Raw genomic sequence first — 15,135 nt, 5'->3', positions numbered from 1 at the left:
CCGGTGAATTATCATTTTCTTAGGCAAAGGGAATGATTGAAGCTTTGCGAGCCAAATACACCGCAATGATCATCCGTTCAAGTTTGAACCGAAATCTGAGGAACATCTTATTGAAGTATCTGGAAATTTTGAAAGAAGATTGTCCTGAAACATTTAACCTGTATAATAATCCAAGTATATAAATTTTTTGTCTTCAATTATTTTCTAGTCTTCAATTATAGTATGAGTTAAAAAAACAAGAAACAAGTATAATATGAGTTGAAAATGCCATTTCGTGACAAGAAAACAAGTATAATATGAATTGAAAATGCCATTTCGGGACAAAAACAAGTATAATATGAATTGAAAATGCCATTTCATGACAAGAAAACAAGTATAATATGAGTTGAAATGGGTGGTTTCGGGACAAGAAACGTGTGGTTTAGGGACTAGAAACGTGTGGTTTCGGGACAAGAAATGAATGGTTTCGGGACCCGAAAAGTTGTTTCGGGACAAGAAACGTGTGGTTTCGGGACCCGAGAAGTTGTTTCGGGACAAGAAACGTGTGGTTTCGGGACCCGAGAAGTTGTTTCGGGACAAGAAACGTGTGGTTTCGGGACCCGAAATGGATTGTTTCGGGACCCGAAATGGATGGTTTCGGGACCCGAAATGGATGGTTTCGGGACCCGAAATGGATGGTTTAGGGACCCGAAAAGTTGTTTCGGGACCCGAAAAGTTGTTTCGGGACAAGAAACGTGTGGTTTCGGGACCCGAAATGTTGTTTCGGGACCCGAAATGGATGGTTTCGGGACAAGAACATTATCAAATAAGTACTATCTTCGTTAAAGATATGATAAAAAAGTAAAAATATTCAAAGTGACAACAACATTATCAAATAAGTACTCTCTTCAATATCAAATAAATACTATCTTCGTTAAAGAAATGATAAAAAAGTCAAAATATTCAAAGTGACAACAACATTATCAAATAAGTACTCTCTTCATTATCAAATACATACTATCTTCGTTGAATGTTATCCCCACACGCATTATCTTCGACATATACTTGAGAGGACAAAAGTGATGTAAAGGAAAATTGAGTTGAAAGTGGATCATTCCATTGCTGTTGTTGTTGTGTTGAATCCAAAACTGTAGATGTTGTGGCCGTATCTCTCTTCTTTTTTGATCTCGAAGTCTTGGGGATTTTTTCAATTAAGGATTGTTTCCTCTTTGTTGGTGGTCGTCCTCGACTTCTAACTTTGTTAGGAGAGTGTATCAAAATGGATGTAGCGGGAGATTGAAATGGAGATGGAGATGGAGATGCTTCTGTGCTTTGGTCTTTAGATGCTTCAGTATGGCTTCCATGATTAAGTGACATAAACTGTTCCATCAAGCCTTTTATTCCGTTCATCTAAAAAGAACAGCTGACTTCAGATTTTACTCCAACTTGTTGAACCTCTTGCATCAATCGAGTTAGACTATTGTGACGTTTTTTTTCTTCAACAGACATATCTGAATCATAAATGTTGGTGATATTTTGATACCCACGCTTAATATCTTTACGCCACCGGTCCATTATATAATGCATTGGTACCTCATTCACCCTCATTTTTTTCAATACAGCCATGATATGCCTACACAAAACACCTCTGAACTCAAACAATCGACATTGACATTTCACATTGCAATCATTTTCTGTGTAATGTACTTTGTAAGAAACATCTCTTACATGTTCTCCATTAACCCCCAGAATGATTTCCTCAACTCTAAATATACTAACTGACCCTTCCTCTTCAATGACTGAGATGTCGCACAACATCAAACCTCTAACTTCTTCTTGAACCAATCTAAATATATCTGGAGTGTAGAAGGTTTGGTATTGTCTTTCAAAGGCAAATCCACTTACAGTTGGTATCAAAGAATTAAAAGATTTGAAATCCAATTTCTTTTCTCTCTCGATAATTCGCAACAGAGCCCTATCATATTGCTCGACGAATTGTTTGAGAGATGTTTTGGACTGCACGTAGTCATCAAAGAATGCGTTCATACTTTCACTCCGTTGAGATGTTGACATGCCGGCCCAAAATTGTCCTTTGACATAAACAGGTATCCATTTAAATCTTTCCAAATACAAAGATTTCAACCAAACATTATCTTCCAACTGATAATCTTCAATTAATCTATTCCAATCATCTTCACATTGTTGAATATTTATGGAATTGTATACTATGTTTTTCAGCCTCTTCTTTATTAGATGATATTCAGTATGGCTTCCAAGTTTTATAGGAAGTTTCTTCATTATATGCCACAAACAAAATCGATGATGAGTTTTAGGAAATACCTTCTCAATTGCAATCGCCATGGATCGACATTGGTCTGTGATTATGGCATTTGGAGGTCTATCATGCATACATTCCAACCAAGTTCTAAACAACCAAGTGAAAGAATTTGAATCCTCACTTGACAATAATCCACATCCAAGCAAAATGGATTGACCATGATGATTAACACCAACAAACGGAGCGAAAGGCATGTCATAGCGATTTGTCAAATAGGTTGTATCGAAAGAGATAACATCATGAAAATCTTCAAAGGCAGCCCTGCACCTACCATCTGCCCAAAACACGTTTTTAATTCGGGATTCCTCGTCCAAATCAATAAGGTAGAAGAAGTTCGAGTTCCTGGTTTGCATTCTTAAGAAATAATTAGTGAGTGCTTCGGCATCCCCAATCCCTAACCTCAACCGTCGTGCTTCTGTAACGTAATTTCTACATGTCCTCTCATCGAAAGACATGTTTTCATACCCTCCAGCTTCAACTACAAGTGATTGAAATGTTTTGGCCACAGTTATTCCAGCTTCATCGTTTGTATCCAATCTTCTTTTTACATTTCCGTCAATCACTTTGTAGGATCTAACATGACGTATTCTCTTTGGGCTTAATGTATGGTTGTGCTCAAGAGAAATACTTGTTATCACATATTCCCCTTCATTTCGAACAACAACATTAATCTTTGCTTTACAATCTGTCTTCGTTATTGGTCTAGGCTGATGAAACTTATTTTTTGCCTTCGATTCTTTCATAAAACTCTTGGCACAACCAACGCTGAAATATTTCCTCTTACCACCTACATTTTTGCTCCCTAATTTGGTAATGCCGAATCCCGTTAAGTGGGCATATGATGTGTAGAATTCAAGAAGTTGTTCTTCGGAGGAAAATGTCATTCCAACACTAGGAATGTGACTGCAAAAATTATGTGAAACCGTAAGAAAAAGTCCATAAAACACCCATTTCGGGTCCCGAATCCAACCATTTCGGGTCCCGAAACAACCCGTTTCGAGTCCCGAAACCAGCTTTCGGGTCCCGAAACAACCTTTCGGGTCCCGAAACAACCAGTTTCGGGTCCCGAAACAACCCGTTTCGAGTCCCGAAACCACCTTTCGGGTCCCGAAACCACCCGTTTCGGGTCCCGAAACCACCTTTCGGGTCCCGAAACAAAACAATGTTTGTCCCGAAATGGTTGGTTTTGACCCTTTCTTGTCCCGAAACGACTCATTTCGGGTCCCGAAACACAAAATTTTTTTACCCGAAACACAACATTTTCTTACAAGACACCACACATTTCGGGACAAGGAAGGACCCTTTCTTGTCCCGAAACCACTAGATCTGTTCAGGGTACCTTTGGGGTTCAACGGGGGTGGAACTGTTCAGGTTCAGTTCTTCATCTACTGGGTTGTTCAAGTTTGGTGCTTCTGTATCCTGAAAATTCAAACCGTTTAAATCCATATATACATCTGTAAAATGTAAAACCCTAGATCTGTAAAATCTAAACCCTAGATCTATAAAATCTAAACTCTGGATCTATTAAAAAAATAATAAAGATCCTTAAAAAGGATACCATTGAGAAGTAAATGCAGCCGTGGAAAAGAAATAAATGCAGCCGGAGAAGAGAAATAAATGCTGCCGGAGCTGGAGAAGAGAAATAAATGAAGCGTTTCAGAGAGAGAAAGAAATGCAGAAATATGAAACCCTATTGGGTGAAAGAGGATATGCAGAAACGTTTTATTTTTTTTTTATTTTTTTTTTTCTTTCTCTCTCCTAGCTGGCAAGGCCACGTAGGATTCGTGGCCTTGCTTTCGCTAGTCAGTCGTTGGATTTATCATTTCTCTTTTTTAAAATAGAGACTTTGGTTACTTTTCCTTCTTATTGGATGTTCTTAAAATGCATTTAGTACGTGTCCACCATATCATATTTAGAATAAGTCAGAAACATTGTAACTCAAAAACGAAACCTACTCAACCAAATTCAAAGATTTTGAAACTGGGTTTTTTTATTTTAGTTCGTTTTAAGCATACAAATCAATCTATGTTTATTATAAATTACATTTAGAACTAAACTACATGATAAGAATAAACAATGGAAAGCATAAACACGAAAATGTCATTTTCTTCATTATTGGGTTTTTGGAAAATTACAACATTATATGAAGAATGGAAAAGTTTAGATGCTTACCCACGTTACAAATGAGTCTAGAAACAAGCACCAATCAACCCTACCCTATTACTAACGGAATAAAAAATCTGAAATCTTCCCAGCTTCAACAATGTCGATTTCTTTTTATGGCTCCTCCTTCTCTCTAACTCCCCTTCTTTGATCAGAATAGCTTCCTGAAGATGTTAAAGTCACCCCAAACGACTCTAATTTCTCGATTTCCGAAAATAACATGTATGTATGTTTATCGGGAAAATTAAGGTTATTCGGTCCCTGAATTCGTGCAATGTGTTAGACCGAGATCACTTTTTCTAAAAATGGTTCCTTTCTAGTTGTGTAGTGAGGAGAAGAAGAAGGCAGGCAATATGTTCCTCCATCACCGAGAGCCGTTATGCGATTGTGACCGCGTCTAGGGTTTTCATTGACTCTTTCCGTTTGTTGACATAGGCCTTCCACCTTAACCAGAGGACTTTGGGTCCATCAACGGTCTAAAACCTTCTTTTGAGGTCTGAGTACCTTGTTTCACTTCACATGAGCCCTGTTTTACATATTATTATTTTATCTAAAAAACAAAGACAATAAACAAAATTACCTCTTAATTAATAGATAAAATTCTAATTTTTAACTCATTTAATTTGTTTGAATTATTTGTATCATTTTTTATATTTTATTTTTAAATTAGTCAAAAATTTAATTATTTTAAAATATGATTTATACGTCATCTCTTCAAATTCGTCTTCAAATTAATTAACTATTGTATAGAAATATTTTCTGAAGAAATTTGTTAACTTGAAATATATTTCAAATTATAATTTTAGGGGACATAAATGACCATACTCAACAATAAATAAATAAATAAATAAATAAATATATATATATATATATATATATATATATTAGGATATTTCTTACCATTACCATTTAACTATTTATTATTAAATTTATTTTTAACGATTTTAAATATCTTTAGTTTATTATTTACGTAATATTTATAAATAAAATATTAATGTAACTAATTTAACTATCGAATTTTAATGAATTGAGAATTTTTACTATCGAATTTCAGATAATCGGTAGTCAAAATTCTCGACTCGTTTAAATTTGGTTGTTAAATAGTAACAAATATATTTTATTTATAAATGTCATATAGATAATAAGTTAACGACATTTGAAACCATTTAGTCAAAATCTTATTTTGTATAACTTTAACCATAAGAACCCAAATTGCGAGGTTTGAAACTAATATCTCCGTAAATTTTTTAGATTTCATACATGTAAATAAACAAGTTATAAAAATAAATATGTCTAAATGAGATTTATTCATTAATTTTGAAAAAAAAAAATATTGATTTTTTTCAAATTAATGAAAGTCATTACCATATCATGGCTTAACATTTGAAAAAAGTAATCACTCATGGTTCATAACCAAAGGGTGCAAATTGACCAATAAAAATATATCAGTTATAAAATAAATCATACAATATTTTAAACCAATTGCATTTTAAAAATATTATATCAAGTAAACAATGAAAAAAGATTAAAAAAAAGGAAAACAAGAAAACTCCAAAATTATTGACATAAGAAGACATTTGTTTTCTTGGACGACAATTCAATATTTAGTTCTTGTAACTCTTGTTTGCATATAATTAAAGACCCAGTATAGGAAAATGACATCAAGGGACTTAGTGAAATTATAATATATAAAAACAGAAATGTTAGATAACAAAATAATTATCAAATAATTGTAATTGTGATTGGTATAAACAAAACTTTATTATTAAAAAGGCCATATGTGAAGGCAAAATATTTTTTTTATTTTTTTAACAAAAACCTGGAAGGAAGATTATTATTGTTTTAATTGCTTCAATTTGGGCTCATATATAACATGCTCCCAGCCCAAAATATTTGGTCCATGTTTCCTTTAGCTCAACTCCTTTTCCAAAGGGTAAAAAAACAAACAAAAAATTGAATCAAATGAACATATGTAAGTTTTTTCTTTTGATAAAAAACAACTTAGGTTTAAATATTCATTTTATTTTGTATACAAATTAAAAATATAGGTTTTTCTTGCGAGAAAAATTAAATTATATCAACATGAATATAACAGCCAAATAAAAATTATATTTAAGTTTTAAATACATTATTTTTTCGCATAACTATAGATAAAAAAAAGGTATTCCATTTATTAAAGAAAACTAATGCACCTGAAAATAAAAGGAGCAAACTAAATACAGTCAAACTTATAACGGGCTACAAAATGAAATTCAAAATTGAAACAATAATTAAGTAAAATATACAAATAAGTTCAATAAAGTGAAGTAAATTTATTAGAGAAAGTAAAAAAATAAACTCCGGTAAATATTTGATATACGTAAAAATTCATAATTCAATGTAAAATTCGAATATTTATCTTCGGACCATTTAGATTCAAATAGAGTTAACAAGGAAGTCATCGTAAATGTTAGTGACAAATTCTTGATTATAAAACAATAAAATATAGTAGAAATCTTCATTTAATTATGTAGTTATAAAGTAATAATACATTAACTGATTGCTTATTACTTTGTATTTTTTCCAAAATTGAACATGACATTTGAATAATATATATCTTTAAAAGTTTAGTCCAATGTTATATATATATTTAATTCCAAAGACAATTAGTTAATTAAACAATATTAATTAATTAATTGATTATATACTAATCTGACCCACAGACAAGAAGAAAAGATTAGAAGAAAATTAAAGAGGATTTTATATACGTTGAGAAAGCCGTCCATTTCAACTTTTCTTCTATGGGCTCTGCATTTTGCTGCCATGTGACTTCTGGACCTATCTTTCATTATCTAATAATTATCCAAATTTGTTTTTCTTGAAACACCCATTCAGAAACTTGGATCTGTAACCAAAAATAAAACATTTTTTTAAAAATATTCAAATTAAAAAAAAAAAACATGAAAAAAAAGAAGTTTAAACAATCTAAGTAAGTAACAAAATGACTCATGAAAATAATACTTAATTAAGATAACATAATTGGATTCCTCATATTTAAATAGTCTACTTAATTTAGTGAAAGCATTGAACCAAAAACAAAAAGTAATAATAATAATAATAGAAATATATATCTTAGAAGAGAGAGTATCCAAAGTCAACTCCATAAGTAGCCGACGACGGTGCAGCCTCTTCCTGACCCATCATCATTCCGGCGCCGTCACCATAGCTCCGATCATAATCATCTCCGACCATTAATGTAGGACTGTTGATAACCGCCGACAGCTCACAAGAGTAATTTGTCCCCCACGTCAGCAACTGATCATCATGATGATATTGATGATCATCATATGATGATGATCCATAGTTAAACCCAAAATGATCTCCATAACCATCCAACTGAATTAATGAAGGGTTTTGATCAAATTCATGATCATAATCATGGATGGCTGGTTGTGTCGGCTGCTGCGGCGGTGGCGGCGGCGGTGGGTTCAAGCAGCTATCAGGGACAATACAACTTAGATATCCAGAATTAGTGTCAGTTTGTTTGAAGAAACTGAAGTAGTTATTGGTCTCATTAGGTGATGAACCGTACGATGATTGTGAACATGTGTCATTATCAGAAACAATTGGAGCACTTTCAGTTTGCTGCCACGTGTCAGCCTGACACGAGCTAACTAGGGTTTGTTTGGTATTATGATTATTATTAGTAGGAGGAGGAGGAGTGGTGGTGGTGGTGGTGGTGATGAGGAACTCCGGCGAGATGATACTAGAATGGAAGGCTATGTTTGGTTCAGAATAAACAAAGTTGGTTCTAGCTTGCATACCCTTCATGGAAAGGGCAGCCCTATCATAAGCAAGGGCAGCTTCATGGGCAGTATCAAAAGTTCCAAGCCAATGTCTTTCTTTGGTTGTAGGGTCTCTTATTTCGGCTGCATATCTTCCCCATGGTCTTCTTCTTACTCCGAGGAACCGGCCTGGTTCGGCCGGTTTTCTCCTTCCCCTCCTCTCCCCGGGTTGAGGCGGGGAAGTGTTGCGTTGGAGAAGGGAGAATGTCATTTGGGTTGAATTAGTGGCGGTTTTAGTGTCGGGATTTTTTGAAGTGGTCGACATTTTTAAGGTTGGATTTTCCTTGGATGGAATTAGATAGTCATGTGGGGAAGATAATGTTGGATTTGGAGGTCTTTTAAAGGGTGAGATTTGAACATGGGAGACACAGTGCACATGTCTTACATCATAGGACTACCGTGCCTTTTTTTCTACACTTTTTTTTATAAAAAAATTAAAATTGTAAATCTTTTAATGTTGGATATTTGAAATGTTTGATTGTAATTAAAGATTCCTTGCACTAGTCAAGAACATGGGATTGATGTTCCGTGACTACTATACCCTTTTTTTTATCTACATAATTACAAGATATTCATTATCCACATTTAATTTAAAAGAGGATTGATATATAAAAAGGCTTGCACATTTCATTTTTTTCATATTATTATTTAATGCTGTTCAATATTGATCCTCCATAATGATATTGTTACGATAGTCGACCTAGGATCTTTGGACCATTAAGTTTTTTCGACAAGTTCTAAGTTTTTTAACTTTTTGTCAGACATTATTTAATTTGTTTATATTTTGTTATTATGCTCAAACAACATGAACTATTTTCACAAAGTAAATAATAGTAATGTATGACATATGCTCATGTAGACTAAAATTACACTTTATGAATCCCTTGTCTATTACATGTCATAACTCCTTGTTATTTAATAGTTTTGGTTCAAATTATTGACAATATCACAAAATAGACTTTCATACGCGACATCTAACATATTTTTCTAGATCTCTTGTTGATAGACACTCATTATATAGATCTTGCACAAATTGTGACTATCTCTTGGTGGACATTGATGTTTCCCATTACTAAGAGAGCTTTGACCCTACCTAGTTTTTACCTACTCAATAATGCTTGAGGAAATTGTCTTATAGGTTGCAAGGATAGTAGACAAGAGAAAAAGTAAAAATATCGTCAAATTGAGAAAAAAAAAATATGATGGTTTAATTTCAAATATAATCGACGTTAATTAGCTATATACCTTGGGAAGGTTTGTATTGTAGCTTAAGGTGGGGAAATGTAAGGAACAAATATGATTGAATGTTTTTAGGATAAGCCAAGAAAAGGAACAACATTGAAATGTTTTTGTCTTCATTCACCTAGAAAACCCCCAAAAAAACATTTGAATGTGATCTATTATTGAACATAATTATGTCTGATTTTGCACATGTAAATCCGTATTTTATGCAAAGGCAAAAAGAAAAGGGCTAAGTTTTTCTTTCAAATTAAACCCCCTCTTTGTCTGCTTCATGTATTTTCAAAGGGAGCAGTCAATTTATTTTTTCCAAATTTATATGGGAAGATGAAGAGAAAATTAATGTCTATTATAGAGTTCTTGTTTGTCTTAGGTCCCCCTCTTTAATTTGTCATGTACAAAGTAAACAGCTTTTATCATGGTTCAAAAGACAAATTGATCATTCACTGTAGTCAAAATTTCTAGACTATATATGTGTTTTTGTCAGATGTACTTGTTTCTCTAGGCTTCCCAAATCCACTTTAGGATCACAACTGTCTCCCAAGACCTTGTTTGATGTTGGGTTATTAGGGATGTTTTTATTCTCCCAAGCTTGTTTGATGTTGAGTTATGAGGGATGATTTTATTGGGTTTTTAGGAAAATTTAGTGTTTGATGAAAGAATAAGTTATTTGATATTTTAATTTAAAATAAAGTAAACTTACTATTGATGAATTGAGTATTGGATAGTTGAAAAGAAATAAAATATGATAGGTGAGTTTATGATAAGAAAAAATCAAAAAATCCCACCACAAACTAGCTCTAGGGATTGTACATGCATAGCTAATGAATCTATTGTTAGCACTTCACCTCTAATTTCACCATTTCTTGTCACTCATGATCTTTGGGTTTGAACTTCATGAACTCTCATAAAGCAAACAAAAATTTCAATTTCAACATAATTTAATCATATATATGTAAAAAAAATCCAAGTAATCAATGAACAATTATAAAATAATAACAATGGGAAAAAATCTTATCAATTAAGTACATAATAATGGAAAAGAATCTTATCAATTAAGTACACTTACGGTACGGTGAGCAAACGGATAAAATCGATTCGTTTTGTTCTATCTGTATTAAATTCAAACTAAATTTATTTAATCTATAATCTAAAAAATTTTGCTAATTAATACGGATTGAATATGAATTTGATTAAATATGGTTTCGACAATTCAAACTAAAAATAGGTATATATTTGTGAATGTTAATTTAAAATTTTTAATAATATTTTTTTATAATTAATTAATTAATTAATTAATTTTATTTGTATTTAATTAATAAATGAAAAAGTGAATTAATATACAAGTTTATATTTATGAGCTATAATTTAATTATTTTTTTATATTCAAAATTTAATATTATAAAATCATAAATTTTTCGTTGTTACTACTAGATATGTAAAAAGAAAGAAAAATGTATTTTTAATTTAAATTATTTTAAATTAATTGGATTATTCATACAATCAATCTAAATTAAACTCAATTAAAAATTTAATTCAAACTGAAATAGTTAATACAATTTTGTAATTCAGATTAGTCCGTTAAATACTCACCTCTTGAATTAAGAAAATCTATTACTTAATTTATTTTATTATTAATGTTTAATATGTTAAAAATAATATTATTAAATTTTTAATGTTATAATTACTTTTGTTTATTTATAATTTGAATAAAAAAAATATTATTGATAAAACGATGCAAAAATAAATAAAAAATATATTATATTGATCTGAAATTTAACTTAAAGAAAAACAAATTGAAACATATATATTTATTTATATACTTTGGATAATTTGGATAATCTGAATTTAATTCGATCCGATCTCAATTCAATTCGAAATCTGAATTTAATCCGAATTGGTATTTCGGATTCGAATCGAATTGAATTTTGGATTAATCCATAAAATGCTCACCCCTAAGTACATTTTATGATTAAGAAATTATGTCTCTAAATCAAAGTTGTCTTTAACTCATAAGCGTTGAGGTTAATCACATTAAGTGGATTAATCTAATTCTTACTAAGTATTATTTATTTTCTTTGGAATTTCAAATTCCTTGTTCTTTCATATCTCCACGATCCAAATCTTTTCGCCTATGCTTATGACGAGCTTTGGTCAACTATTGGCTTTCTTTTGTCATCTATAAACAACTACGACCCCTTATAAATGGAGACAACAAAAATGTGTATATTTTTATTTCTTATTGAATGAGTTATTTGGTTACATTGGATATGTTTAAATTATGAAAAACAATACAAAATATTTTCTAAAATATTGAACGATTTGTTTTCATTTTTGGTAAGTTTGATCCGGAAAAATGTAACTGTTGATATAGCCATTCTCAATATTCAATTTTATTATACCTAACAATTAATTATTAATGATTATGCCTCCATTTAATCTCATCTCCATGACCTAACTCTTATTTCTTACCCTATTAACCATATACACTTATAATTCTCATAAAATCCATGTTATTCTTTAGGGTTCACACACACACCTTAACTAAATAACACTTTATAATGATACACATTCTAGTTCAAGCTTCTTATTATATATAATCTTAGATAACCATGTTAAGTCATTACCAAGCAATACAAAAACAACCCTACATCCCTAAAAAGGTAAAATAGAAAGGGGGGAATAGTCAAAAGTACAAGCAAATTACAAGGAAAAAAAGAAGAAAAGTAGTGGGTGACCAGACCATTTGCTGATCAGCAGTTTCAACAGGACATATCTACATTTTAATTTGATTAAAAATGAACATGAAACATATATAAATGGCATTGGGAACTGCATAAACTAATGATAATGAATCTATATAATGATCAAAATGGGTCAACCCGGCTCCTTTTTCTTGTTTTTAGCATTTGTGTTGTTGGCTCATGTTATGCTCCATTAATAATCTTCTTTTTTTAAATTTAATTATATATTAATATGCACGCACATTTAATTAATTTATAAAAGGTTGAACAATAATGAGAGACAATAAAGGGTTGAAAGTGCATTAAATTTCGAGTAATTTGTAATTATTAGGTGCCTTTCTCTAATTTTTAGTGTCTTATATATTTTATAAGTCATTTCATCATCTAGGACTATGACTATGACCCTTGACCGCTACCTAAAGATTTTTTTTTTTGTCAAACCCCATACATGCAACCCACTACACTATATCTACGTCACTATATATTATCCCGTTCTTCCCTTTTTTTTAATTAAGTAAATTAATTTTATTTAAGAATGTTTAGAAAATGACATATGAGAAGAAGAATCTTAAAAACACTAAGTTTGTTTGATCTTGGATTTGTTTTGAGTTTTATATGGGTTTTTGGATAAATTCTTTATTTTTTAAAGTTAAATGACTATTCTACCATGTAAATAGATGAGAGAAAATACATTAAATAGTATTTTGGTGGATAAAATAAGTGATGCAATGGATAAAATGAAAAAATATATATTGAATTTTGGGTAAAAAAAAATTCAATATCAAACCATCTCTAATCTATGTATCATCCCAAAACCATTCATCAACCTATATCAAATAAAGGGTATTTTGAAGTTACCTTAACCTAATCTTAAAAGATTTTATTTTGTTAAGATAGAGAGAGAGCTTTTGATTTATAAGTATTTCTTCACTAAAAATGAATCTAGTTTTTTCTACTCTAAGCTTAATTAATTATAACAATAGCATCACAGAATAAAAAAAGATTATTAAATTTGGGACATCATTTAGACATAAATGTGATTAGCAAAATCTAAATATAGCTTATATATATATATATATATATATATATATATATATATATATATATATATATATATATATATTAAGTAATTAATAAGACAATGAAATAACTAAGAAGAGTAATTAATCTTTGTCATATTTTAATATTTCAAATGTGAAATATTTCAAGTCATCAGTTCTTCTAATGAAATGAAGTAGAACAATTTATTTTAAAAAAAATACTATAAGTATTTATTTTAATCAATCTCATCATCTAATTGTTGTACTTAACATGTCAAAAAGATAAAATGATACATAATGAATAAATTAAGTTGAACAATTTATTTTGAAATTTTATACATTTAAGCTAACTATGTCACTAAACGATGAAATCAATTGACTGAATCAAACCGATTAACCGAGCAAAGCGAACCGATGTTCACCCGTCAACAAACTATTAAAATTGTTTGAAAACTGATGTCAAACGTACTATTATGATGACATTTTTTTGGGTGTAAAAAGGACCAAACATGAATATATTCACTTACATCTCTAGTTATTAACAATGTTATTTGTTATTTGCTTTGATGGTAACACTAACCAACACTAAAACAACATTTATAACACTTATTGGTTACCATGTTGTATAACAATGTAGACGGGTAATTAATTTACCTGCATTGTTGAGTTCATATCGTTAATTTATTTAACAACTTAATGTATTAATTGTTTATATAGTTGCACTGAGATAACAATGATGACAATGACCGTGATTGGTAATCGATTTTATTGTTGGTGGTAACAATAACAGTGTTGTTATGTACCATTGTTAAATACTATTTCAACGAATCTATCATGAGCTGAGCATGATCTCTATAATATTTGTGCGTCTTTATTTCAATTTTTTCCCTCAAAATTCCTAATCATCAACAATTTTCTATGAATGCTAGCTTCAAGTTAAAATCAAAGTTTACATTGTTTATAACCATTTGACTAGTAGGATTGTTATTTTCTTTTGGGATTCTAGACAAAGATAATAATCAAATCTATGTTTGATTAAATTCTTAATATAAATATGATTATTAGAGATAGAAATGCTTTAATTTGAAAGGGTATATAGCTCCTAGTTTTGCTAGTTAGTAGTATTTATGAAAAGATGTGATCCACTTCGCATGCACTAACTAATTAAACCTTGACCATAAATATGCATTATTTTGGACTTGTAATTATTATGACCGACCGACCGACTGGCTGGCTGGGACCGACCGAGAAGTGTCCTGAATCCTGATCGATCGGATGGGTCAGATTCTTTTTACAAAACACAAATTACAAACTTTCTTCTAGTTTCAGGATCATCCGGGATTTGGGGATAAAATGATTTTGCCTTCCTTGGGACTTTCGATCGACTTAATAACTCATGAAATCCAGCTTGAACTTGGACTTGGACTTTGACTATATCTTAACCTTTTCCTACCATTCACAATAATTAATATATAATAATGTCTTTTTAATCATGCTAACATATGTGTGACCAATTTAATCTAAATTTATGAAATGGTTATTTTTATTTATTGAATTTTAGAAAGACTATGTGATTCCACAATTATGACTCCCACATGAATGAATTTAACTTGATATTTTTGGTCATTAAATGGTTAGTAGTGTTTTTAGATGAGACTTAACAATTCTAATCTCATTTATATAGGTTAGAATAAAGAAAAGATATTGTAATGAAATGTTATATCAAATTACATTAAACTTATAAATAATTAATATAATAATAATATTACTATTATCACAATATTATGTGATAATACTTACAAATATAG

The 15,135-nt window shown here is 30.6% G+C and overlaps 1 protein-coding gene across 1 annotated transcript; it reads right to left on the bottom strand.

The window, feature by feature from the left end:
- Nucleotides 1-7,591: 7,591 nt before the first annotated feature.
- Nucleotides 7,592-8,674, bottom strand: LOC124926234 (ethylene-responsive transcription factor LEP-like). The gene has a single exon (XM_047466431.1). It carries the CDS (start codon nt 8,567-8,569, stop codon nt 7,592-7,594), a length of 978 nt encoding a protein of 325 aa, XP_047322387.1. The 5' UTR covers nt 8,570-8,674.
- Between the last annotated feature and the right edge of the window lie 6,461 nt (nt 8,675-15,135).

Source organism: Impatiens glandulifera, chromosome 1 (genome assembly GCF_907164915.1).
Source record: "Impatiens glandulifera chromosome 1, dImpGla2.1, whole genome shotgun sequence".
In the NCBI taxonomy this organism is placed as follows: Eukaryota; Viridiplantae; Streptophyta; class Magnoliopsida; order Ericales; family Balsaminaceae; genus Impatiens; species Impatiens glandulifera.
This window is presented reverse-complemented; position numbering and strand designations above follow the sequence as displayed.

Bases quoted from the DNA above. Each gene is read 5' to 3' on its own strand.
- LOC124926234 (XM_047466431.1), bottom strand. From the start codon at position 8,569: ATGTCGACCACTTCAAAAAATCCCGACACTAAAACCGCCACTAATTCA.